Source organism: Furipterus horrens, unplaced genomic scaffold (assembly GCF_987537825.1).
Source record: "Furipterus horrens unplaced genomic scaffold, mFurHor1.1.pri manual_scaffold_5, whole genome shotgun sequence".
Taxonomy (NCBI): domain Eukaryota; kingdom Metazoa; phylum Chordata; class Mammalia; order Chiroptera; family Furipteridae; genus Furipterus; species Furipterus horrens.
This window is the reverse complement of record NW_028327175.1, coordinates 87,482,074-87,506,558: the sequence shown is the minus strand read 5'-3', so window position 1 is coordinate 87,506,558 and position 24,485 is coordinate 87,482,074. Positions and strand designations below refer to the sequence as shown.

General features: G+C 34.2%; 1 protein-coding gene across 10 annotated transcripts in view; it reads right to left on the bottom strand.

Annotated features, from left to right (window-relative positions):
- Positions 1–270: 270 nt before the first annotated feature.
- Positions 271–24,485, bottom strand: part of CSNK1G3 (casein kinase 1 gamma 3) — a 74,445-nt gene continuing 50,230 nt past the window's right edge. For 2 of the 10 annotated variants that reach the window (XM_090276633.1, XM_090276624.1), the window contains exons 10-13: positions 21,161–21,256; positions 11,275–11,381; positions 10,719–10,742; positions 271–2,055 (exon numbers count right to left, since the gene is read on the bottom strand). In XM_090276633.1, coding sequence (XP_090132759.1) covers positions 2,001–2,055; positions 10,719–10,742; positions 11,275–11,381; positions 21,161–21,256 — 282 coding nt within the window. In that variant the 3' untranslated portion in view covers positions 271–2,000. The remainder of the gene's footprint in view (positions 2,056–10,718; positions 10,743–11,274; positions 11,382–21,160; positions 21,257–24,485) is intronic. The other 8 variants (XM_090276625.1, XM_090276627.1, XM_090276628.1 and 5 more) reach the window with 4 other exon arrangements.

Genomic DNA, 24,485 nt, shown 5'->3' with positions numbered 1-24,485 from the left:
TCCTGTAGTTTAAGACAACATGACAGTATACAAATAGATAGGATGGAAACAGTTGACCAAATTATACAGTAAATGTTTCCTAGGCTGAGTGTAGGTCTTTAAAATCAAGAACTGAAAAAGATCATTCATAGGATTCAGAGCAACAACGATAAACAATGTCCAGATTTCCGGTATCATATGGGTGTCCAATTCATCAACAATGCATTGAACTTTTGGCTAATAAGAAAAAATAAATTACAAAGTACAATAAAATCCCTGTAAATGCAATAATAAAGTCAAAAACGTAGATTTATTTACTTTAATTACACATTTTAAATGTTACCTTGAGACAGTAAAAATAAATAAGCATGCCTGCAGGCACGCACTTGAAGACAAAGAAGGGGTTGCCTGTGAGGAGTAAGTAACAATTTTATAAAGGAAAGTTGAATATAAGATTTGAACAACATAATTCTCTTTCTAGCCAGTCTTTTTGCTTTAACTTCTTGGAAATTCTGGCAGGAAGAATGTGACAAAAAACATCTGTATTTATGGCTTAAAACAAAGCATACTTGAAAAATGGAATGGGTTTCCTTTTTTACAGAACCATAACTTTGTTCATATGCAGGCACTTTAAAGGACTATGGAGGCAAAGCACCTGACCCATCCTCTCCAAAATAGCTTTCAGTCATCAAAACTATGCTAAAAGTCAGAAGATTCCAGAGAACCAGCAAAGTTGAATACAAGAGACTAATTAATGTGCACAGAGGGTAATATAGTGACCCAGTTTTTATTGCTGGGGATTTTTCTTTTTTAATCAAAGAGCAAATAATTAATAAACAAACACCATTGCATGGCACATCTAAGTTTTCTGCTTAAGGGAGAATATAATCATTCAGCAGTGGGTTTCAATGGGATCTCCTTTGACTTCAACCTTAAAACGTTGCAATAAGATTCACATTTATTTCTTCTCCGTAGTGTATTTAAAAAAAGACAACTCCCACATTTCTCAAAGTATTCATATCTTGCTGTCTAACATCCATAATCTGGAAGCATAAAGTTACATTCTACAAATATTTTGCATTTTTTAAAATAAGCACTTTCGCCAATTCGGCAACACTGTAATTCACCTGGTGGTGCAACAAAAGCAGAGCTCATATTTACCACATTCCTTGTGATTCATGTTACCACTACCATCCGCCGAACCACAGAGCTTTTCCTCAGTACCTCTGGGCAGTGACTGTACCACGATCTCACAGAGAGAATGTTAATATGACTCATGAAGCAGTACCAACAATACTGATATCAATGCAGATGTCACACCGAAAATGAACTTCTTAAGGTATAACTTCTTTAAATATTTGGGCAACTCTCTCTTCTTTGTTGAGTTATCCACTGGGGAAAAAATTCCTATTTGATTATGCTCTTAACAGAAGTTATAAAAAACAGATTTAGGTATATAACTGGTTGATATTTAAGATACTGTACTGCTTTCTATGATAGGAGGAGAACTTCTGAAAAATGTTCTATAGAACGGTTTTCATCAATACTACTTCAGCCCTGGCCAGGTAGCTCAGTTGATTCAGTTGATTAGAGAGCATCCACCCCAATACACCAATGTGGCAGGTTCGATTCCCAATCAGGGCACATACAAGAATCAACCAATGAGTATGTAAATAGGTGGAACAATAAGTCAATGTTTCTCCCTCTCTGTCTCTCTCTCTCCCTCCTTTCCTTTCTCTAAAATCAAGGTTTACAAAAATTGAAAAACAATACTACTTCATTGGTCCATTCCATTCACTGATGGGCAAAGCACTCATTTTGACAAAACTTTAAAGCTTTCATAAAAGTTAAATTAGAAAAAAAATATGGATGTAAGACAACCACAAAATGAAGTATGAAAGGATGACATCTTTGTTTCTAAGAGTGAGTCCTTGAAAATACATGTGATCACTATAGAGATGATTTCAATCGCAAGACTGAAGATGAACACATAACTCCCCATAATCTGTTTGTGTCCAGAGTCATTTGTGGCGCTGTATGGTTTTTCTTTTCCTTCGTTTGAAAAAACAGCAGCACCTGCAGATGGAGGGAAACACTTCTTTTACTATAAAAGTAATAAAATGTCACAAAGTAAAGCTGACACTATCATATTAATTTAAACAGCCATAATAAGCAACAGACTAGTGCAAGATAAATAGTGAACATGCCAATGAAGCGTAAGTATTAGTGAATTATGGCAGTTGTTACTATTGTTTTATCAATGGGCCTTTTAGGAATAGCAAGACATTCTAAGCAACATTAAAAGAAGTCACTAAACTGAAAAGCCTTTGCACAAAGACTAACTGAGAAGGTATAGGGTTCCGAATCCCAGCTGGCCCACCACATTATGATTTTGGATACTCATTAATCTCTAGACATGGCATGCTTTCATAAAATTTATCTTATGGGTTCTCTCCCTTTCTTCTTTGTATTTATATATAATTGTTGAAGCCATTGTTAGAAAAGCAATAATGATCCTGACACTAGTGGTTTGTTTTCATTTAGAATTACTTTTGATTCCAAAAATAAAAAGAAGAAATCCCAAATCCTCTTGAGCAAACATTTCCCATCACATTTAGAAACTGGAAGAGAGAAAAGACATTAAATAGAATACGAATGTCAAAATTGGCACTTTTAATTCTTTAAGGGTTAAAGAAGATCAAGCTTACCCTAAGTTATTTTAATTAGAGCACAATCAAGGTAATTCAGTTTTGTATTTAAAAACTGACTCAGTTTTGTAGTCTGTGAAGGAAATATTGTATTTTTTTTTTATTTCTAGTGTAAAGAAATCTGGAGATGATCCCTGAGAGAACTCATTTTTCTCACAGTAAATGCCCCTGAGTCATGAGAAGGTGGAATACATGCAACACATGTAGAGCAATGCTGAGGCTGGGGAGAAGCACTGATCAGCTATCAAGAAAAAAATATATATGTATATGTACGAATATGTTTGTATATATGTGTGTATGTATATATACACACATTTATTTATTTATTTATTCATTCATTCATTCATTCCCCTAAAAGGCTGGCATTCCTTTAAATAAAGATCTGGCTTTCCCCTTCCCAGACTTAAATTCAATCTATCCAGTTTATCAGAACATAAGATGACAGGCACCACAGAAAACGAGGGTCCTTTTATTTCCCCATTGAAGTTCACTGTGTGTCTGTGTAAATCATATTTTGAAATAAAAGCAAGACATCGTTATATGCATGGTTATTCCATCAACAAAATGATGCCAATTCAAAGCCTCATCATAACAGTGACCTTATGAAGATACTCCTATAAATTTGATCAGCCCGCCTTCATAAAAGGATATTAATTCAAGATTATCAAGCTATGCATAATAGAGACTCTGTAGCTTCACGTGTCCTACCTGGCAAAAGATTATGAAGATAAAATAACTGCTAGAAATCTTTTATATGTTTTGGTGAAATAAATGTAAACAGAAATCCACCCTATCCAGTCAAATGACACAATCTCTCTACCCACATTATCAAAAATAGTTTCAGACCCTTTAGTGTATAAAGTCAATGTGGGGCGCTCAAAACCAGCACACAATGACTAGTCCATAAAATGTGAATAATCCAAAATTGTATGTATCATCTGATAAAGATTTAACTAGAAATATGTGCACGTATCAATCTTCATGAATTTTACTTTTATTGAGGTGACTACCAGAAATAAAAGAAATAAATTACCCAATCAAGGGCCTTAAAAAGAGCTACCACTGTAAAAGAATAATCTAAGTGCTATAGATTTTTCTTTGATTAAAAAAATAATAAGTCAAATTTATCTGTAACTGTCAGCTACCTGATACCTTCCCAAATTGTTTAAAAATAAAAAGCAAAACAAAGCGTTATTCAAGTCAAATTACTCTCTGAGACAAAATCCATTATTCAAAAAAAAAGAACTCTTTCAGTTAAAACTTTAAAAAGAGTCAGAACATATATATACTGTAAAAAAAAAAAAGCAAAACATTATAAAATTGGTATTTAAAAGAAACAGACCAAATATTTAGGATATTAAATAAGTGAAAAATATATTTCAATGAAATTTTATTGTTTAATATAAAGTTTGCTAATAATGTTCACTATTTCTAAATACTGTCACTTGACTATTGAAATTCCAAAACAAATTATTTTAAAATTTTTCTACTGAAAATGTGTCTTAAGGTACATATAAGCCTTTTGGAATGAGGAACTTAATGTAACACGTGTTTGATGAACAAGTTCAAGTTTCAGATTTTCCAAATTCATATTAGCAATTCACCTTGCTTGCTTTATTTTTCAGTACAGTACTATTAATCTGCTTTCAGTTCTGAGAGTTGAGTTCTTCCCATTTCTCAGGTACACCTGTACATCCTTCAGTGTTGCAAAAGTAAAGCTGGTTTGCTACTGAACTACCACCAGAGGGCAGCATTGCTTTATACACTATGAACGCATCTCAATAGAGAAACGAGATGCTCTCAAGATACACTTAAGAAGAAAATTGATATTCACACTTGTGGCTGATTTCTTAGAATCATTACCAAAATAGCTGGTTTATAGTCTTGGTGATTAAGAAGTTATGTATCATTGCAATTGTCTGCTGGCCCGAAGTACTCAACCTAATGTGCTGCTCCCATACCACCACTCTGTCTGTCACATGACTGTTTTCCTGTCAGTACTTAGTACTAATCTAAATTTATTTTATTAATTTACTTATTATCTGCCTCCATATAGAACGTAAGCTTCATAAGATCTTGCTCACAGATGTATCTCACAAATGGGCACAAAGTAGTTACTCATTAAATATTATTGAATAAATAAATAATTTGCCTTATATATGAAACTCCTAGAATAAGAATCCAGTCAAAATTCTACAGCATATTCTAAACCTAGAGTTCTTACACATGGGCCACATATCCTAATGAAACCTCATAAAATGAAGATTTCGGTGCCTATGGAAGTTTTTGGGGGGGAGGAAAAAAAGGCTTGTGCCATATTCTTAAAGGAGCCTGAATCTCAAGAAGATCTGCACTCCAGATCAACGCCATTTCCAGCAAGGCCTGTAGCCTGGATGCTATGAGCTGAACACTGGAGATACTGAGCAGCCACCATGCCAACAATTTGTGTAAGTGAATGCAAATGAGTAAAAAGAGACAATGCTATTTTAACACTTGGTACAGCTGGAAGGGGAAAAAGTTATTGGTAATAGTAACTGGAAATAATAGCAAAGATTCTAGAATTAGCACATACATTAGTTCTCACAGATGATGTAAGAAACTTATGTTTATCAATAAATTCAATTATCTGGTCTTAGAAAATTATTCACATCTTTAAAATGTTAAAATGTTTTTTTCTGTCCTTGTTGCTTAGTGGCTACATTTTCTTGTACATTAGTTCATACCTCAAATGGGGTCTCTCCAGACAGGACTATTGATCACTACCTTGGGGAAGCTGATTAAGCTTACCAGACATTTAAATCATGTTGTTGTCAATGCTTCTCTTTTTTTTTTTTTTTTTTTTGACTCTTTCATGATTATTCCTTACATGGTTTCAGTAACCAATTTGCTCTCACAAATCAGGTTCATGCTTCTGACATGACCATTTGGTAGCTAGTCTAAAAGTTTTGAAGTCACAGCTCTACTTTTAAGTCCTGCTTCTCATGAATTATAAGGTTGCTGTTTTAAATAGTGTTTCAGTAGGTAACAGAGAACCATAATGAATCAAAGCCCTAAAATATGTAGAAAACATACTGGTAAGAGCCAAGGCATTGCTACTGACATTACTTCTTCTTTAGTCATTGCTTTTATCTTCACTGAATTTGGCTTGTTTTCTTGGATTATGTCATATACTTCTTCCTCACAAATCTGCCCAGAAACTGAAGCGTGTTTCTGTATTTTGATCTGAAGTTCTTATCTGTCCCTTCTACAGTGACTCACTGTCTCATCTTTTGGTTGAGAGACTGCTGTCACCTGCCAGACCTACCCAGTTAGGATTCCAGAACCTCATTTGAGTTTATGAATATACAGAAAATACTTTTTATGACATCTAATTTTTAATTCTTTGAAAAAGGATTTTTCTCCTAAAAATTTATACCTGATATGTAATTTCATACCTCTGGATCTCTTTTAGAATGAGGCCCTGTTTAGTTAACTAAGAAGAGTTTAGATCAGAGAGCAAACCAGCCACATAACTATTCTAACTAGGAACCTGCACACCATCTTCATCTTCAATGTCTTTCTTTCCATCCACATGCAATTAGTCCTTCAAGTATGAAATGACTTTCAAAATTTTCCCATCCTTTATGCTGACTTAGTTCAGAACTTTTTGTTTCCACCAACGCTAAGAGCCTTTTAACTGACTTTCCAGTCTAAGTCTCCCATCTCTCCAGTCTGCCATCCAATATTTTCCCACCATAGATACAAGGAGGGGTCATAGCAGGTTTATAGTTTTAAGTATGCAAAACACAAATTTCATTCTTGTATTATTATTTATTAATTATTGTATTATTTTCTATATGAAGAACTATAAACCTACTTTTGCCCAATCCTGTATGGCCAAGCCCTTTCCCTCTTAAATCTCAGCAATTGTTCTACACTGTCGGTAGCCTGAAGTCCACACATCTCTTAAAATTTGGTTCCAACCTACTTCCACTCTCCTCTCAGTTTCATCATCCATTAGGCTTCCTTTCCAGGCAGCCTAAAGCATGCAAGGAAGAAGATTTTTTTCTGCAATCTGATGAATCCCAGGAAGTGACACAAGCCTCAATACTATTGCCAAATTAATTGTCCTAAGGTTCAATCTAATTACACCATTTCTTGGCTTAAAACACACAGGTTTCATTCTTGTGCTGAGGAAGAAAGATGATGTCCCTTTTTTTTTAACCTGGCTATTAAGTCCCTCTGAGACTAGACACTTACCCTATCCATCCCAGTTCCATTAACATATTCACACACTGTATAGCCACATGGGTTACTCCTCAGACTTGGCCCTTTCTTTCCTTGCTCCACATCATTGTCCAACTTCTTTTCTCTGACTGCTACCCATCAACCTTGCCAAATCATACTTATCTTTAGTACAATATATCCCTACCCAAGAAGACTTCTCTTATCTTCTCAGCTAGAAGTGAGTACTGCCGTCTCTGAACTACAACAACATTTCATTCTACAGTGTTAATCCCTATATTAGACCAATGATTCTCAATGCTGGCTATTCCTTAGAATCAACTTAGAAACTTTTTTAAAATATTGGTAGCCAGACCCCACCACAGACTAATTAAATCAGAAACTCTGATAGTGCAGCCTAGGATCATATTTTTAAAACTCCCCAGAAGAGTATGAGATGAAGCCAGAGTAGAGAACCACTATGTAAAAGTCACTGATATAGTTTCTATCTTCTCTAATAAAGGCCTGGATTTCTCTTCATAATTATCATATTAACAAACATGAAATAACTGTTCATCAAATGTTAGAAAGGGGAAAGAGAAATAAAGGAAAAAAAGATTATTTCACACTATGTAAAAACCCTGTAACAAAGCTAAAGGAAGCCTTGTTTTAATTCCTGGAAGGAATGATAAGGGGGCTATTATTTATATCACCTGCCTTGAAAAAAAAATCTCAGCTACAGTGAAGAAAGCAAAATCTCATTTCTAATGAAGGAGTCACTTTATTCTTGGGGGGAGAGAATATTTTCCATCATTCAGAAATCATATATTTACCCCATGAGGTACTATTGTAGAAAACTTAAGACTCTAAAATGCCCATTGTGAAATACATTCTAATTAATGGGATGGAGTCAGTGGGATCTCAGCCAATCAGAGGTAAAAAGACAGAGAGGAAGTTGGAAACAATTTCCAAAAGAATTCTAAGCAGATTCCTAGCTAACTTATAAAATGGTGGAAGAGAAAAGAGAAGCATATGATGCAATTTGTAAAAAGAAATCATGCTCACATTTCTTAATCACAGACTAAAAGGACATGAGGAATGCAGTAGTAAACTTGTAGGAATGTAAGAATAACCCTGATTAAAGGAAAGACAAAATTTTATGTTTAGAGTTTTTAACTAATGAATAGTTAGGAAAGCTCTGAGGATTTCTGTAACCTCTCTGGGATAAAGCTTTACTGAAATCATGGATTGCTATCCTTTTTTTTTTTTTTTTTTTTTTAAATCACTGCTTTAGCCCTTGCTGGTGTGGCTCAGTGGACTGAGCACCAGCCTGTGAACCAAAAAGTTGCCATTTTAATTTCTAGTCAGGAAACATGCCTGGGTTTCGGGATGGGTCCCAGTGAGAGGCAACTGATGGATGTTTCTCTCCCCCTCTTTCTCCCTCCCTTCCCATCTCTCTAAAAGTAAATAAATAAAATCTTTTTAAAAACCACTGCTTTATTAAGATATACTTCACATATCATAAAATGCACCCTTTTTTAAAGTGTACAATTCAGTGGCTTCTTTATATTGCAGCCATAATCACCACTATGTAACTTCAAAACGTTTTCATCACCCTATAAAGAAACCACACTGCCTATTAGCAGGCACCCATCCTCCAATTCCCAGCCCTGGGCAATTACTGTCTACTTTCTGTCTCTATATATTGGCATATTCTGGGAATTTCATATAAATGCAATTCTTAAGTATTTGGCTTTTGTGTCCACTTCTTTCACTTAGCATAGTGTTTTCAATTTCATTTTTTATACTGTCAACTAACAGTTTATTGTATGGATATACCACATATTCACAATCAATTATTTAGTAATAATTTATTGAAGCATACTCTTTTATGCACTGGGGATCTGAAAATGAAAAAGGTCTTGTTTTCAAGAAATTCAAGACATTTCTTGAAATGAGAAATTGATGGAGAGAATGATATATCAATGGCCGAACGGAAGCGGCAGAAGACAGGTTTCAGAATGGGAAAGGCGGGGGCCAGACTATGAAGGTATGAAGGGCCCTGGTGCCATGCCAGATGATTTGGACTTAATGCTCCAAGCACCAGAAAACCTCTCCTTCAGGAATAACCTTCCCACCACTTACTTCCTTTTTTCTCATCTTCCAACGCCTACATGAAGAAGCCCAAACACATAAACACACACACAAACATACAGCCACACCCATCACAGCTAAGTAAATTACTATGCCACTCTTCAAAGCCACCCCCATAAAGCACTCTGTGATCATCCGTCAGTAAGTAATCCTTCTCTTTATACCTTTTCATATACTGGTGTATGCTAATACAACTGTGATCTTCCCTCCGGTGCACTCTACGTAAAAGGGCAGTGATAGTATCAGATACTTCTGAAATCCAACCAGTGTTAACTGCTGAATGAATAAATGGAGAAACGTAATAGATTTCGTTTCAAACAGGTATCAAGGAGGATTGTGAACAGAGAACAGCCAGTTCCAGTGAAGAGTTGTAGGAATGGAAATAAAAATATGGGACAACAATAGGAGAAGCACAGCCTGGGAAGAGCACGGATGAGAAAGGCCACAGGCACTGAAGTGGGGAGATAAACAGGGGTCATCACAACTACTGAGTATCTGCCATCTGCCAGGCGAAATACCAGTGTTTTATCACATTCAAGTTTCTCAAACCTATGAGGTAGATGATATGAGCCTCATTTTACAGTGAAAAAAAAAAAAAACCAAGCTTGAGGAAGTCAACATGGCAGAAGTAGGATTCTACAACCTGTCAAATTGCAAAGGACACATATATTCTAATCTGACACCCTGCTTCCATAACTGTACTTCAGACTGCAGAAATGAGCATAAACTGTTGTGTTTATTTTTGACATAAAAATGCACAAGGATGTAGTTGACTACGTCCTGCAATCCACTAAAGCAAGTCATATCGTCGATAAATCTAATAATCAAAAGTGATTAAAATGGATACTTGATCATTGTTCTTTAAAAAGAAATATCCACAAAAATTTCCTCATCTTGCAGCCAGCAAAGGAGAATTATTTTGGCAAATATGTAAGGTTCCTTTCGGATATCATTAGAACTTTTCAAAATTTGTTAATCTAAGCAACTTCCTTTATTCATTCCAAGGCTGACTCAAAAATTGTCCAGAAACTGAGAGAAGCATTTTAGACACAGCACAACGGCAAATGTCAGAAATGGTTAATGCAACATTACTTCAGCTAACAGATATATTATCTCTCATAATATCTGCAATAAGCAGAAAATATTGAGATGAGTATTTTTCATAACGCCCTCTCAATTACAGTTTATCATGAAATTTATCAATGGATACTATGTGTTAACAATGGCAATATTATTAGTTAGTAAATGAAATACTGTTTTAGTGATACTATTCAGGTGAGCATAAGGGGTTTACTATGTGTATTTAACAATTACAAACAGGGAAAAAGAAAGCTTATCTCAAAGCTTGCCTTTCTATCTAAAACAGCAAATAAAGCCTCAATGTTACAAAGCAAATACACAAGCACAAGCAGGGTTGGTGTATCTACTCAATTAAAAAGTGCTCCCAAATCTATGTTACTTGAAGCAAAAGTTGCAGCAGGCAAAAGAGCTCCTCAAACAATTATTTCTTGCTTTTCAAAGCTAATGTAAATGATATCAAATATTTTTGAACAACTTTTATACAGTATAATGTTTATGTTGAAAGGTATGTTTTTTTAAAAACACATATGGTGCTAAATCTTTGAAATTACAGTCAACGGAGCTATTTCTGCCTGCCTACACTTGGGAACTCACCACATGTTCAACACTTTCTGGCAGCTATTCACAAAAGAAAAAAAAAATACAAGGAAAAAAAGAGAGAGAGAAAGAGAGATCATCAGAAACAGCCCACATTGAAATTATCAGTTTTTCATGCTTAATTTTTTACCAAGCAATATTATTGCAATTTACAGTCACCGAAAAACTAAATTAAAACTAATGGTAATGCATGCAGAATACTATAAAATTAAAAATTATTTAATCTTATGCTTACAGAAAAAATAAGCATCTATAGTATAGCAATAACTTTCATGTATCAACACTCCTAAAAATAAAGAGCTAAACATATACTGTTGATTCTAAATAAGAATTTGATCATAGTTCTTAAATAACTATTTTTGTATTAAGATATTTATTAAAATAGCACTATTCTAAACTTAGTGATTAAAATAATTAAATATACCATTTATTTCACATGCACCTATCTATTCCTTGAAAAAAAATTCCTGAAATAATTATACATGACTACAAATCTCAAACATGCACAATTTAAGAACAAAAAGTTACTAAAACAAGCAAAATGAGTACATACTTGGTTTCATCCATCACTTCTACTTCCGTAGGGGCTGTGATGGGTGCATTTGAACGTCCTGCAGTAGGGTCATCTGTGTTTAACTCCCCATTTGTAGAACTTACAACCTACAAAAACAAACAAACACAAAATTATATATATACAATAGTTTATACAATGATAAACATGATTAAGCTAAAAATATTTAAGTAGAAAGTTAATATGAGGAACATAAATTATGTAGTTATTCACAACTGAATATAGTAATAGGTCTAGCATTTTATTGAAGATCAAGGTTATCTAATATTTGCTTTTTAACTTACTTCCTTTTGATCTTGAAATTTATCTTCTGTTTCCTTCCCTTGGGTTTCTAAGGCTAATTCCTACATTTTTCTCTCAATCACTTCTTTTTGTGTGCTCACTATTTTGGTACCTTGCCTCATCATGAATTATGTCCCTTGCAAACAAACCTCAATACTGCTTCTTTCAATGAATCCTTCATTCCAACGTAGTCATGCTCAGGTCTCCCTCCTATACTGCCCATTCACTCACCCAGCTGTTCAAGGCCCAAGTCCAGGAGTCACTGTACTTCCTCTCTTTGACTGAACCCCTGTCTAATCCATAAGCAGGTCCTTTTGCATCTTCCCCGAACACATTCCAAGTCTAATCAGTTCTCCCCCTACTTTATTACTAAGCGTTCAGTCTAAGCCACCATTATCTCTTGTGTGAGTAAGAGCAAAAACCTATTAACCAGTCTTCTGCTTTTACATGTATGTCCCTCCCTCATTAATGTATTGTTCACACATCAGCCAAGGTGCTCCTCTTAAGATATAAATTGGAGCATGTGTAATTCCCTGATTAAAATTCTTGGAAGTGTCTGACATCCCACTTCATGTAGAATAAAGATCCATACTCTTTACACCAATTTACAAAGACCCATAAAAAAATCTGAATTTTGCCTACCTCTCTAATATCATACCATTTTCCCTTTGCTCAACAGCCTCCATCTAAGATTGTCAAGCTTATTCCCACTCTAAGACCTTGGCATTATATATTCTCACTGCCTGAATTTTCTTCCTGCTTATTATTGGACATCTTCTTATCTTTTACATTCTCAGAGAAGGTCTCTAAAACAGGCCTTTCTGTCATACAATTTAAAACTTCCATGCGGACACTCTCTTGCATGTCATATTCTATTTTTAACTCTTTGTATAGCATTTATCCATGTCGATGTTTTAGTTTGATTTTGTTTCTTGACACCTCCATTAAAATTAAGCTCTATGACAGTAAGAACCTTGCACTGTTCCTTGCTGTAGTTCCCTATCTACCTGGCACAGAGTAGGAAATCAATAAATACTTGTTGAAATAAATACATACACTCCTGCATGAAATCCTAAAAACAAGATAAAATCATAACAAAACTCCCAAATTTGCTTGGTGCGACAAAGTCACCATTCTGTACTATTTCTTGCCTTCCTCAAAATTTCTTTAAAACAAGTCTTAGCTTCCCATTTCCAATTTTACAGAATCTTCTGTTCATTTATTCCTTAACTCCTTGCAATATGTACTCCATCCCTACATCAGAACTCTAAGAGTTCTCTTAAAGATTACCAATGATTCCAGGAAAATATATTCAGGGATCTTTGGTCAGTCCTCATTTTCCTGTACATTTCTTACCACTGGGCACCAGCTGATGACTTTGGAGTAAAATGGGTCTAGATTCAAAACTAGCTCTACCACTTACCAGCTACGTGACCCTAGGAAAGATATCTTATCTTGCTAAATCTCAGTGTTCTCAACTATGAAATGGGAAATAGTAGTATCTATTTACCAAGGTTAATGTGAGGGTAAAATGAAATCAATATATAAAGACAGTGACTGGCGTATAGTAGAGAACTCAACAAATGGTCATCTTTATACTGTCAGTTTCACCTACAGTCATGGCTTCAACTATCACCTCTATGTAAAGGATTCCCTGAGCCTAACCAAGTTTGCTACCTCAAATTCAGGACTTTCAAGACCAAAACTTTCATACTCTCTTAAAATTATTACTCTCCCTATGTTTCCAACTTCTATTAAAGCCCTATCATCTACCAGACCTCCAGATTCAAAATCTAAGAATCATCTTTGACCCTTCCCCTACCTGATCTCTTTATGAGAAAAGACATTAACATATCAAAGGCCTGGGCACCAGAATTGACAGTTGACTACTAGACTGGAGAATACTATTTACGGAACCTCATATTTCTAAAACTTAATTTTAATTAAAATGTTCTTAACAGAGGCTACAGCATGCCAGGCATTGTTATAGGAACTTGGAATACCAGAGAAAACGAGACAAACATCCCAGCTCTTGTAGACCCGATTTTCTAGTGTAAAGTAATAGAACCCTATCTTCCCAACATTAAGGAAAGTAACTAGAAATCAACCAATATACCTGGGTTAATTCAGGAATTACAGAAGTTCAGTTCCCTATATCCTATGTGGAATAAGTACTTAGAAAATGAACACTACCTTTTTGCCTACAGCTGAAAAAACACAAATCTTCTTGCTCATCTTTAAAGACAGCGCAAAGGGAAGCAAATTCCTATGTCTATGTCTGCCTCTGCTTCTGGGGCACCTGCCTCCTCCTCTCTGTCATTCTATTGCATTCTGTGCTGATTTTTTCTCTTTATTTTTCTCTCATCTTGAAAATATTTTTAAATAATTATTTGTTCTAATTCTCAAGCATAATTTGGTTCTTTAGTCTTAAATTTTTAAGTGTCAGAGCCTCTACACTGAATTGGAAAAGAGCTAGGAAACAAAATTCTTACACTTTTGGATTCTCCACTACTTTTAACTCGCAGAGTACCTTGCACGCAGCTGATAATCAAGACAGTTCATTCACCAATCTCCACTGCTGTTCCCTCAACATAATATTCAAACAGGTTTCTTTTCTTCCTCTTTGTTCAATGCCCTCAGAGAGCTACCTGTAGGGCCCCAACCTCGAATTGTAAGCCGCTCCTCTAATGTGCTTTCCCTTACTTTCAGCAGCGTAACTGAACATTTTAAACTCAGCTATTCTAAATTTCCAGCAAACAGTAACTATAATATGCAATGTAATTATATAATCTGACTTACTTCAGTTCACACCAAGTCATACCTAACTTCAATAAACTATTTTATTAAAATGTTTCAAACTCCGTTCTACCTGGTTGACCAGAACCAGATCAAAAGGAAGTAACATTTTCCTTTATATAATTTTCAAATGTAATTTCCCCAGCCGTCCCAGGTTCCCTAACCCTTGGAATAAAGGCCAATACCCCAGGGTCAGAACAGAATCAACGTGGTAACAGAGCTCTCCTGTAAAGCTGGCCTGCTTAACACTGGTGACTTGAGAGTGTATCATGGCATTGAAATTTTCACTTAAGAAAACTAGTGGTCTTTATGCAAAGAGATTTTACAAATAAGAAACAAAGACAATATTAAAAATAATGTGTCATTATATTCCTGAAAACCTAAATCAAACAACCCAAAAATACATAATTTTTATAAGCCAATCAAAAAAATAACTTCATTTAAGTGACATATCTAGAATTCTAACTCCAACTAGAATATAAGTCTCAAAAACATTAGTATTCATCAAGCTGATTCCTTAAGAAAAATTTGAATACAAATTCAGAAGCTTGGGTTTGACATTTCAAAAAATAATTCAGGCATTTTACAGGGGTTTTTTGTTGTTGTTCTTAAAGAAATTTGCTCTGATAGTCCCAGTCTGATAAGAAACAGTGCAGTTCTTATTTTAAGAGATTAAAAAGAAAAGGTAACCAGATTGCAGTTTTACTATCATTATATCAGAGTTTAAGGGAATGGGATGGAGAAACAGCCTGCAGCTAAGTGTGGGAGATAATGATGATTCACTCAATGGCTGCCTGCCCAATCTATTTCCAAAAAAAGTCATTTTCATAGACTCTGAGTACAATCTTTGTAGTCAATGATTTGAGAAGGCCAACTAATATACTTTCCAAACATAATGAAGTCCTATAAATTATTATACTAATTTCTATTTGCATTCTTGTAAGCATATTACCAAGTGTTCAGTAGAAGCTCAATATATTATTTAATCAGATTTCCATCTATCTAAAACAATATATTAGAAGTATTAAAACATATATTTTACTTAGAAACTCAGCTTTCCTAAAGATCATCTATAAGAAATCACCCTAATAAATAAGATATAGTTAAGAGCAAATTTCAAAAAAATTCATTAGGTCTGTGCTAGGGTACACATGTACTATACAAAACCATCTTTCTCACATATTCTAAAAACTATAGCTAGAGTTATAACTAATATTCTTGATGTTCCAACTGATGATCCAAAGGCATAAAATATTCTCATTCATTGTCTTTCAACAAATATAAACCAGAACAGATTTTTAGTCTAACTTTCATTTATAGTATTAAACAGAACACAATAGTTTTTTAGTATCCCTATTCCCTATTTTTCAAGATGTTACTGTTAATGTTACTATAGAAGAATATCAAAATAAATTCATAGTGCTGATTTACCCCAATGATAACCAGATAGGGAAATTTCCTAAACTAAACCTAATAGAGATGAGCTGGAAATTACTTATGTAATAAAAGCATTTAACTACAGTAGTCTCCCCCTTATCCATGGTTTTGCTTTCCACCATTTCAGTTAATACAGTCTGGAAATATTAAGTGGAAAATTCAATAAATAGTTCAGAAATTTTAAATTGCTTGCTGAGTAGCATGATAAAATCTCCCACCATCCTGTTACTGTTAAGCCGGGATATAAATGGTCCCTTTTACCAGCATATTCAAATAGTATACACTACCCACCTGTTCAGTCACTTAGTAGCCATTGTAATATCACAGTACTTGTGTTCAAGTAAGCCTCATTTTATTTAATAATGGCCCCAAAGCACAAGAGTAGTGATGCTGGTAATTTGGACATGCTAAGAGAAGCTGTAAAGTGCTTCCTTTAAGTGAATAATGCAATATTTTGAGAGAAAGAAACCACATTCACATAACTTTTTATTATAGTATATTATAATTGTTCTACCTTATTAGTTTTGTTAATCTCTTACTGTGTCTAAATTATAAATTAAACTATCATAGAGCTTTATGTATAGGAAAAAAATAGTATATGTAAGGTTTAGTACTATCATGGCTTCAAGCATCCCCTGGGGGGTTTTGAATGTTTCCCCCTAAGTTATGGGAGACTACTATACTCTCCTTCCACAACCTCCCTTCCAAATTTCGGTACCCCAAAAAACTATGAATAGAAAGATATGATTGTACTAATCATTCATTTTTTTTTCTTTGTTAGTATCTTTTCAAAGATGTGACAGAGAAAATTGAAACCGTTTATTTGAAATGTTTTAGAAAAGTCAGTATTAACAATTAGTATAATAAAGAACTGACTCAAATAAGGCATTTAATACTCCTCCAACTTTTAACTGCATGTGTTTTCTTACCACTTCAAGATACATTTGTCTAATTCTTTTCCTGTGATCATCACCTGTCTTTGTTTCTGAAGATGTACTGACTAAAATACCAGACCGCTTATTAATGTTAATTCTTTTATTTTCATCAACAGTGCCTGGCTGCCCGACACGTTGGTACTGTTTGTGATCCTGCCCTTTTCTCCTCCAAGTGCTTAGAGTCACACTATTCCTTAACTGCAAACCAAAGGTGCCCTGACTGGTGTGGCTCAGTTGGCTGGGCATCAACCCTGCAAAGCAAAAAATCTTTGGTTCAATTCCCGGTCAGGGTACATGCCTGGGTTGCAGGTTCGGTCCCCAGTCCGGGCATATGTGAGAGGCAACCAACTGGTGTTTCTCTCTCACATCAATGTTTCTCTCCCTCTCTTTCTCCTTCCCTTCCCCTCTCCCTAAAAAAAAAATAATAATAATAAATAAAATCTTTTTTTAATGCAAAACAAAGGCTGTATAACTACAGAGTTCCAAACAATCACGAAGTATACCATACCATATAATACTTTCTCAGTAGTGTCCTTAACATTTGTCTTATTCCCTCTGCTTGCAATTACCTCTCGGCTTTATAGGATCAGGTCTGCAGTTAGCTTTGAGCTCAGTGGAGTTGTGCTACAGTGGAATTAGACATTAGCAATATCTCCTGCCAGTGGTACCTTTTAAAACCTAATTTTGGAGATCCTGATTTGCCCAGTAGAAACATATTAAGAAGGGATAACTGAACCTTTCCTTTCCCCTCAGCCCCTTATCTAAATTATGTCTTCTAATTATCTTTCATGTCCTTTTATTTCTCATCTCCACTACCCATCATTTTTCCTCAGCTACAGACTTGACAGCTGTGTCCCTGCCTTACACTTGCCTCCCTTTAATCTAGTCTCCAGCAACAGAAATCTTTAGAAAACACTAATATAATCAGGTTAGTTCCCTATCTAATTCTCCTTATGGCTACCTAATATCCTCAGAATAAAGTCCAAATTAAATACTGAGACCTGTTGGGAGCCTTCATAACTTGCCTCCTGCTACCTTTTAATCTCCTTTCTCAGTACACACCAGCTTGACTGAATTTTATTCAGTTCTTCAATCCCTCTCTCTCCCCCTTAAGCTTTCTTCACTTATCACATGCTTGTTCATTAGCATTCCCCACTGACTGAAAGTTCCATGGGGATAGGCACCATATTATATTCTTTCATTCAAAGAATCTAGCACTATGCCTCACCCCTAGCAGACATTTATATGTATTTGCTAAATAATGAATGGCCAGAAACTGAAAGCAGTGGGCCTCAGTTTCTCAGTCATATTTATTACCAATGGTTCTAAGGGGAGCAGAGAGTGGCACACGTGATTTCTCTAGAAGCTTTTCAACCACATACAAATCAAGAACAGATTCAAAATAAAGTCCTCAGATACCTGAATATTATTCTTAGTCTCTTGACTAGAAAAAGTTTCTTAAATGTATAGTTATATCCTTCTAAGTCAGTAAATTAATGGGGTTCGCTGAAGAGATAGCATTTAACAATGCTTCATTTTCATTGTACCTCTACACTTTGCTTCCTGAAGATGAATAAAAATACTAGTCAGGTTTCTTAATTTGTAAAAGCCATAGATTACTCTACTATTTAGTATTGCTTGTATACAATTCTGGAAAGACAAGGATCTTCAATTTACGCTCCACGATTCAGTTCCTATTAAAAGCACATCTGAAATAAAGAACATCTGAGGATCCTTCTGTAGATCAAAATGGCCAGAGCTTTCATCCCGCATGTCAACTGGAACCACCTTAGTGGTGACACACTGAGAGCCTCTCTCACCAGGTCCATGGAAAAGAGTGCAGTGACAGCAGAGACTTCCAGTAATAAAATAATTAAGTCATGGAGACATGACATACAGCGTGGTGACTACAGTAAATAATACTGAAAGTTGCCACATGAACAAATCTTAGAAGTGTTCATACAAGGAAAAAAAAACTAACTTTACAAGGCAGTGTCTGACAACTAGACTTACCACGGTCATCTCTCAGTATACACAAATACCAAGTCATTATGCTGCATACCCAAAGCTAATGTTATATGTCGATTATACAGTAATTAAAAAAGAAGAGTGCAGTGACAGATAAGGGGTGAATGCCACAGGCCCAAAATGCCAATCCTGCTTCTGAATATCCTAAATCTGCACCATACTTTATTACCAGATAGCTATCTACTTATTATGGAAATGTGTTTCCTGAGAAATTATTTGATGACATGCCTTTCATGTATGTGTTGCAGATAATTTTTTCAAGTCAATGCCTTAAACTTTGTCCAAAAGTTGGTTTAATGACCAAGACACATAGAACCTCAAGGCAACTTCTCCTCATACTTTTGTAATAGTAGAGAGGTTTTTCTTCCTTGAGCTCCTCCTTTGATGATACAATGAGAATGACAGAATACATTGTTTCCTTTTCTTCATTCGTTCAGAATCAAATACAGTATTCAACTATTGTTATAAAAATCACATTAGCTTAGATTTTAGGCACTTTTCTTTCTTATTATTATTAGCTTTAAATTATAATTTCATTAATAAAGTATACAAGTGTCATATTATTAATTTTTCAAAATTTGAAAGTGGGTAGGATATAAATTATAAATGTCTCCAATATTTTGGGGTGGGGCAAGATTCAGGCATGATCTTAGGCTACTAGTCAATTTTTCATAACATTAAACAACTCAAACTTGTTTACTGTCCATCATATCAGGTTAGTTAATGCTGTAAAATATATTCAGGGTGTTAATGAATATAGTATAATATTTATCATTTTATCTATGTATTACTAGAATTCTAGTAAGTAAAACTGATCACTTATTGAATATTAGAATGAAGCCAGATGTCCTGTCTGCAGGCAGAAACGTTTTAAAGAGATGATGAGAAATGAGCAGAGTTCAAATATCTATTTGAAAACATGTGAAAAAACAGAATATAAAGTGCTGAAGTGATGAGCCAATATAACCTAACTCATTCACTCTGAGTCCAAAGAGATCCCATAAGCCACCTTTGGAACTTCCACACAGCACGAAGAAGCTAAGGTTTTGTGGTAATAGTATAAAAGTGGTAGGAAAGCTCCCTAATAGTACCTTAATTGCTGCAGATTTCCCAGAACACTTAGCAATACACTTGCTATGATAATACACAACACGTAGGAACATGTATATATGCATACAGATACATACACAATCAAGCTTGTGTTATGCAAATTAAATATAATTTACTTAAATAACTTTTCCAAAATTATGAATCAGAATCATTAAAAATTTTATAATTCAGGCAACCTTGCCTCTAAGTCCCTCACTCTAAACTTTCATAAAACTATTCAAGTACTTCTATTACACATGACCGAAGGTTCCATAGACTACAAAGCCCTATAAAAATACTTGGCTATATAATTTAAATTATCTCTAAAAGTTAGTGGTAAGAAAATTGTGAGAACTTATAAGATTTAATCATGAAAGAATAAAATAGATTCAGTAGATTAAATATATATATATATATATATATATAAATGTTTAAGTGGAAATATGTGGAGGAAAAATAATCAAAAAATTTTTTAAGTTTTTAAATTAAAATGGATTGAAATAACATTTATGATCTCAATTACTTTAAACCACATTTAGAATACCTTAAGTCAACATTTTAAAAGAAATAAGAAACTCTAATCCTTCCCTATTTTGACAATACACATAAAAGACTAAAATTTAGGGGCAAGAAAGGACAGCACATAGTAGCTATGTCTAAGTGGATAGATAAGGAAAAGAACACGTATCAAAAAATAAGAGACTGCTTTAAATTGTCATAAATACCCAGAAAATTGAGGAGAATATTTAATAAATACTTGTCCTTGAAATTATTTTCTCCATCTGTTATTTTCTACAAGCACAAATAAAATATACCACTATAAAAATTAGAGTCATGTTTATTTGACTAATTAATCAAAAAATACATTCTGAATATTCAGGATAAAAAAAGTTAGATATCAACTTAACTGCCGCAAGTTTGAAAGAGGCATGTCAATGAAAGAAAAAAGATATAAAAATATTTTATTACTTAAAGCTATTTAAAAAGATTAAGTTTACTGTTGGAAAAATTAACTTTAACACATATTTCAAATAATACAGTCTGTTTTTCTAACTTGTGGTATGACTTACTTAAATACTGTTGCATGTACTTGCAAAAATGAACAAAGGCAAAATCTTAGTATCCCTGCTGGTCTTTCTAGGCCATGTTAATTTTGCTTTATTGTTAAATACAAAGGAATAGAATTATGGAGAGTTCATCAACGAGTTTTTCATTAGGATATGAAATCATGCCATGAGTTCCAAAAAGGGTTAGTTGTATAAATCTGGGAAATAATCACTCATGCAAAAATCAGAAAATACCTGTACCGAGCCACCATGTCTGTCTGCTGCAAGGTGAGCTCTCAAATGGTGGGGATTGGCCTGCTGGGAGTCCCAAGCTGCCCTGTGGTCTGCCGACTGCCATTTATTTAATGCATGTGGCATGGATGGAAGAAGAAAAACCCAATATGTTAAACATCTCATCCTTATAATATAGAAAACAAACGTATAAAAGGAAATTTAAAATTACCCTTACTATTCTGAGTCACAGATGCAATAATAATGCATGTGGAGAGATTTTAACTAAATTGCTACAATTATGTAATGATTAACCATAAAATAAAATACAACCATAGAATTTCAGAAGTGAAAAAAACTTTAAATACCACATACTCCACCCTCTAACTTAATAAAGAAGTAAACAAAGAACTAGGAAGGTAAAAATGATGTGCCCAAGAAAGCACTCCAAATCAATACGGGAGAACTAAAAAGCCATCTACTGTATTTTCTGTGGTCTTTAGAGGTCCCCATTGGTTTTCTGATGAGGAGTAACTTCTATTAAGATAAGAAAGAAAGAAAAAGTCCTTAAATAGCTGTTCTTAAGATGCTAGAAAACTTTTCTCTCCTGGTTAGTACCCTGTTTCTGATTGTGAAGATAATATGAGAAAACAGAAAACTTCTTTGAAAAGTGAAAAGTACTGTGTAGAATACTATGAGAATAGGACAGTTTTTGTTTTGTTTTTTTTAAGCAACAAGCCTATATATATATGTATCTCTTGGCTTCCTTGATCTCTTTATATCTGGTTCAAATTAAGGAACCCATTTGTCTGAAATAGGTTGATAATTCTTGATGGTTTTAGATGACTTGGCAAATTTGCATAGCAATAACTACAAACTAGTAAAAATCTACTAGCAGAATTAGAAGGTGTCAATTTCTATGTTTCAGGAAATGTGGACAGCACTAATAAAAAAAGGGGAAGAAATAACAATATTTAAGTTTCTATGACATGTTTGGTTCTGCAGTAGGTGCTTTCTATGTGTTACCTCACTTTGAGATAAACAGTATTATCCTCGATTTACTGATAAAGACGTTCAGATGTTGAACACTTCCCTAAGTTACAAAAGTAGCAAGTATAGCAGAGATTCAGACTCAGAGCTTACTGCTCCTCCAATAACACTACCTAGATCCTAACCACAATTACCTATGTTCTAACCCTTCAGTTCACTTTATTTTCTTTTTTAAACGAAGTCAAGAAAATCTTGCCATGGAGGGCCAAGCACATTGATTTAGATGGAGCCTAAGCATATCAGTGGTCAGAGCAACCTTTTGGGGAAGAGATATTAAATTCAAGTAGACACAATGAATAAAATAAATGTTCAGGCACTAACCTCCCTAAATTAAATTGTACAATGCAAAATTAATACTGTGTGGTATGAAGTATGTCATCAGAACAATTATGATAGTTTTATAATGTCTTTTCATTAAACCCTCTGAACTCATCACCAGAATTTAGTAAATTTGTAGCTTAATTGAATAAATTAGATGAGATCAAATCTAAATAGCATGGAAGAATGAAAATGATGCTAAAATCAAGACAAATATCTAAATCTTGCCTACATTTGGGGGTCATGGACCTCTTTAAGAAGATGGTGGAAGCTATGTAACCTCTCCTCAGAATAAACACTTACATGCACACGACACTTTCTTTAAAATATCAGGATCCACTGAACTTCAACCACTGACTCTAGGTTACTAATTCTTTATTTGGGGATATAACAAAGGTTTTTAGTCATTTAAAGAATCAGCTTTTCTTCTTTTGGGATTGTAAACTATAGGTTTCTCACACAACTTAAATCTGTTTACTGCTTCACAGATATTTGAGAATTTTTTCCAGGTAAACAACTTCTATTATTATGACAGTTTGCATATTCAGGTTTCAAGTTCAATTATGTAAGCTACATTAAAAATTCCCCACCCCCAAAAAACTGACTTCCTACATTTAGTGCAACAAGGGCTACATGAATAAAATATGATTCCCACCCTCAGTGAGCTCACGATCTAGCTAGTAAGACATGTCTGAAATACATAGAAAGTTAAACTCTAAAATATTAATATTTAAATTAAATTTTAATTCAGCAATAAATGAAGAGTTTTACTTATTACAATACCTAAGAGCTCAAGTGGGAATCTTCAGAGAATATGCATTATTGATTTTCTTCCAAAGTACATTTGAGATATTAACTCTGATTTAAAAATACAAGCTGAGTATTGACTTCTGAGACATTTCTTTCTAAACACAGCATCTTGTCAGAGTGCTCAAGATAGCACCTAGTTATAATTTATATTTTGAATTCATTCACATACAAGACCCTTTATTGTCCCAATTTTTTAAGGCAAAATTCTAAAACTAGACTTTTTAAACTGCCTGTACATTAAAGAATACTGTTAAACATCCCCTAAATGCATTTTATTTTGCAATGATTTTTAACAAGTTGTGTTCTTTCTTTTGATTTTTGATCTCCTATTTAACTCTCATTCGAACTCTAATGGGATGTAAGATGTCAAAGTAAAAATAGGTAATGTACTATCCTTCTCTAAAAACAGTACCAATCAAAATGACTAAACATACTTTTTAACTGAAGGTGACAGCAACATTTTTTTATGCCAAAGATGGCTACAATAAAGCTTCTTTTTACAAAAATATGAGAGTGAAAACGGTGCTCAAAATTTTCAACAGCCCTCAATTACCTTACCCAGGAAATACAAACCCTTCACCCTCGATCAAACTTCTATGCATTATCTTAAACCTATTCTCTACTATAGCAAGCAAACTGAACTGCTTGCTATTCCTCAAATTCTACATTTTAAACTTCTGCTTCATATTCATTTACATTGTTCACATTCCTTAAAATGCCCTTAGTCCCTTATCTGTCTTTAAAATTTTCAATCATTCTTCAGGCTCATCTTAAAAACCAACTTCTCCATAAAAATCTTTATAGTTCCCACATATTTCGATGATCTTCCATGGCACTTAACTAATATGCTGCATGTAACAGAACTTAATTCTGTTTTGTAATGTAATTATTTGTGAATTTATTATAATAATCTGATAACAATAACATCAGCCAGGAGAGTTGAGATTTATTGAAGGCTTACTATATGCTAGGAATTAACATGCATTATTTTTATGTTATAAAAGAGAAAACCAAGGCTTTGGGAGATTAAGTAACTTGCCCAGGGTTAAACTATTTCCAGGTATGAATAACACTAGACTGAGGGAGCTCTTAGCCACTTATTACAAAATCATTTCTTATAGGTGATATTGTTTTTCTTATTTCTGCTTTTCTGCAACATGTAGAGTAGTAG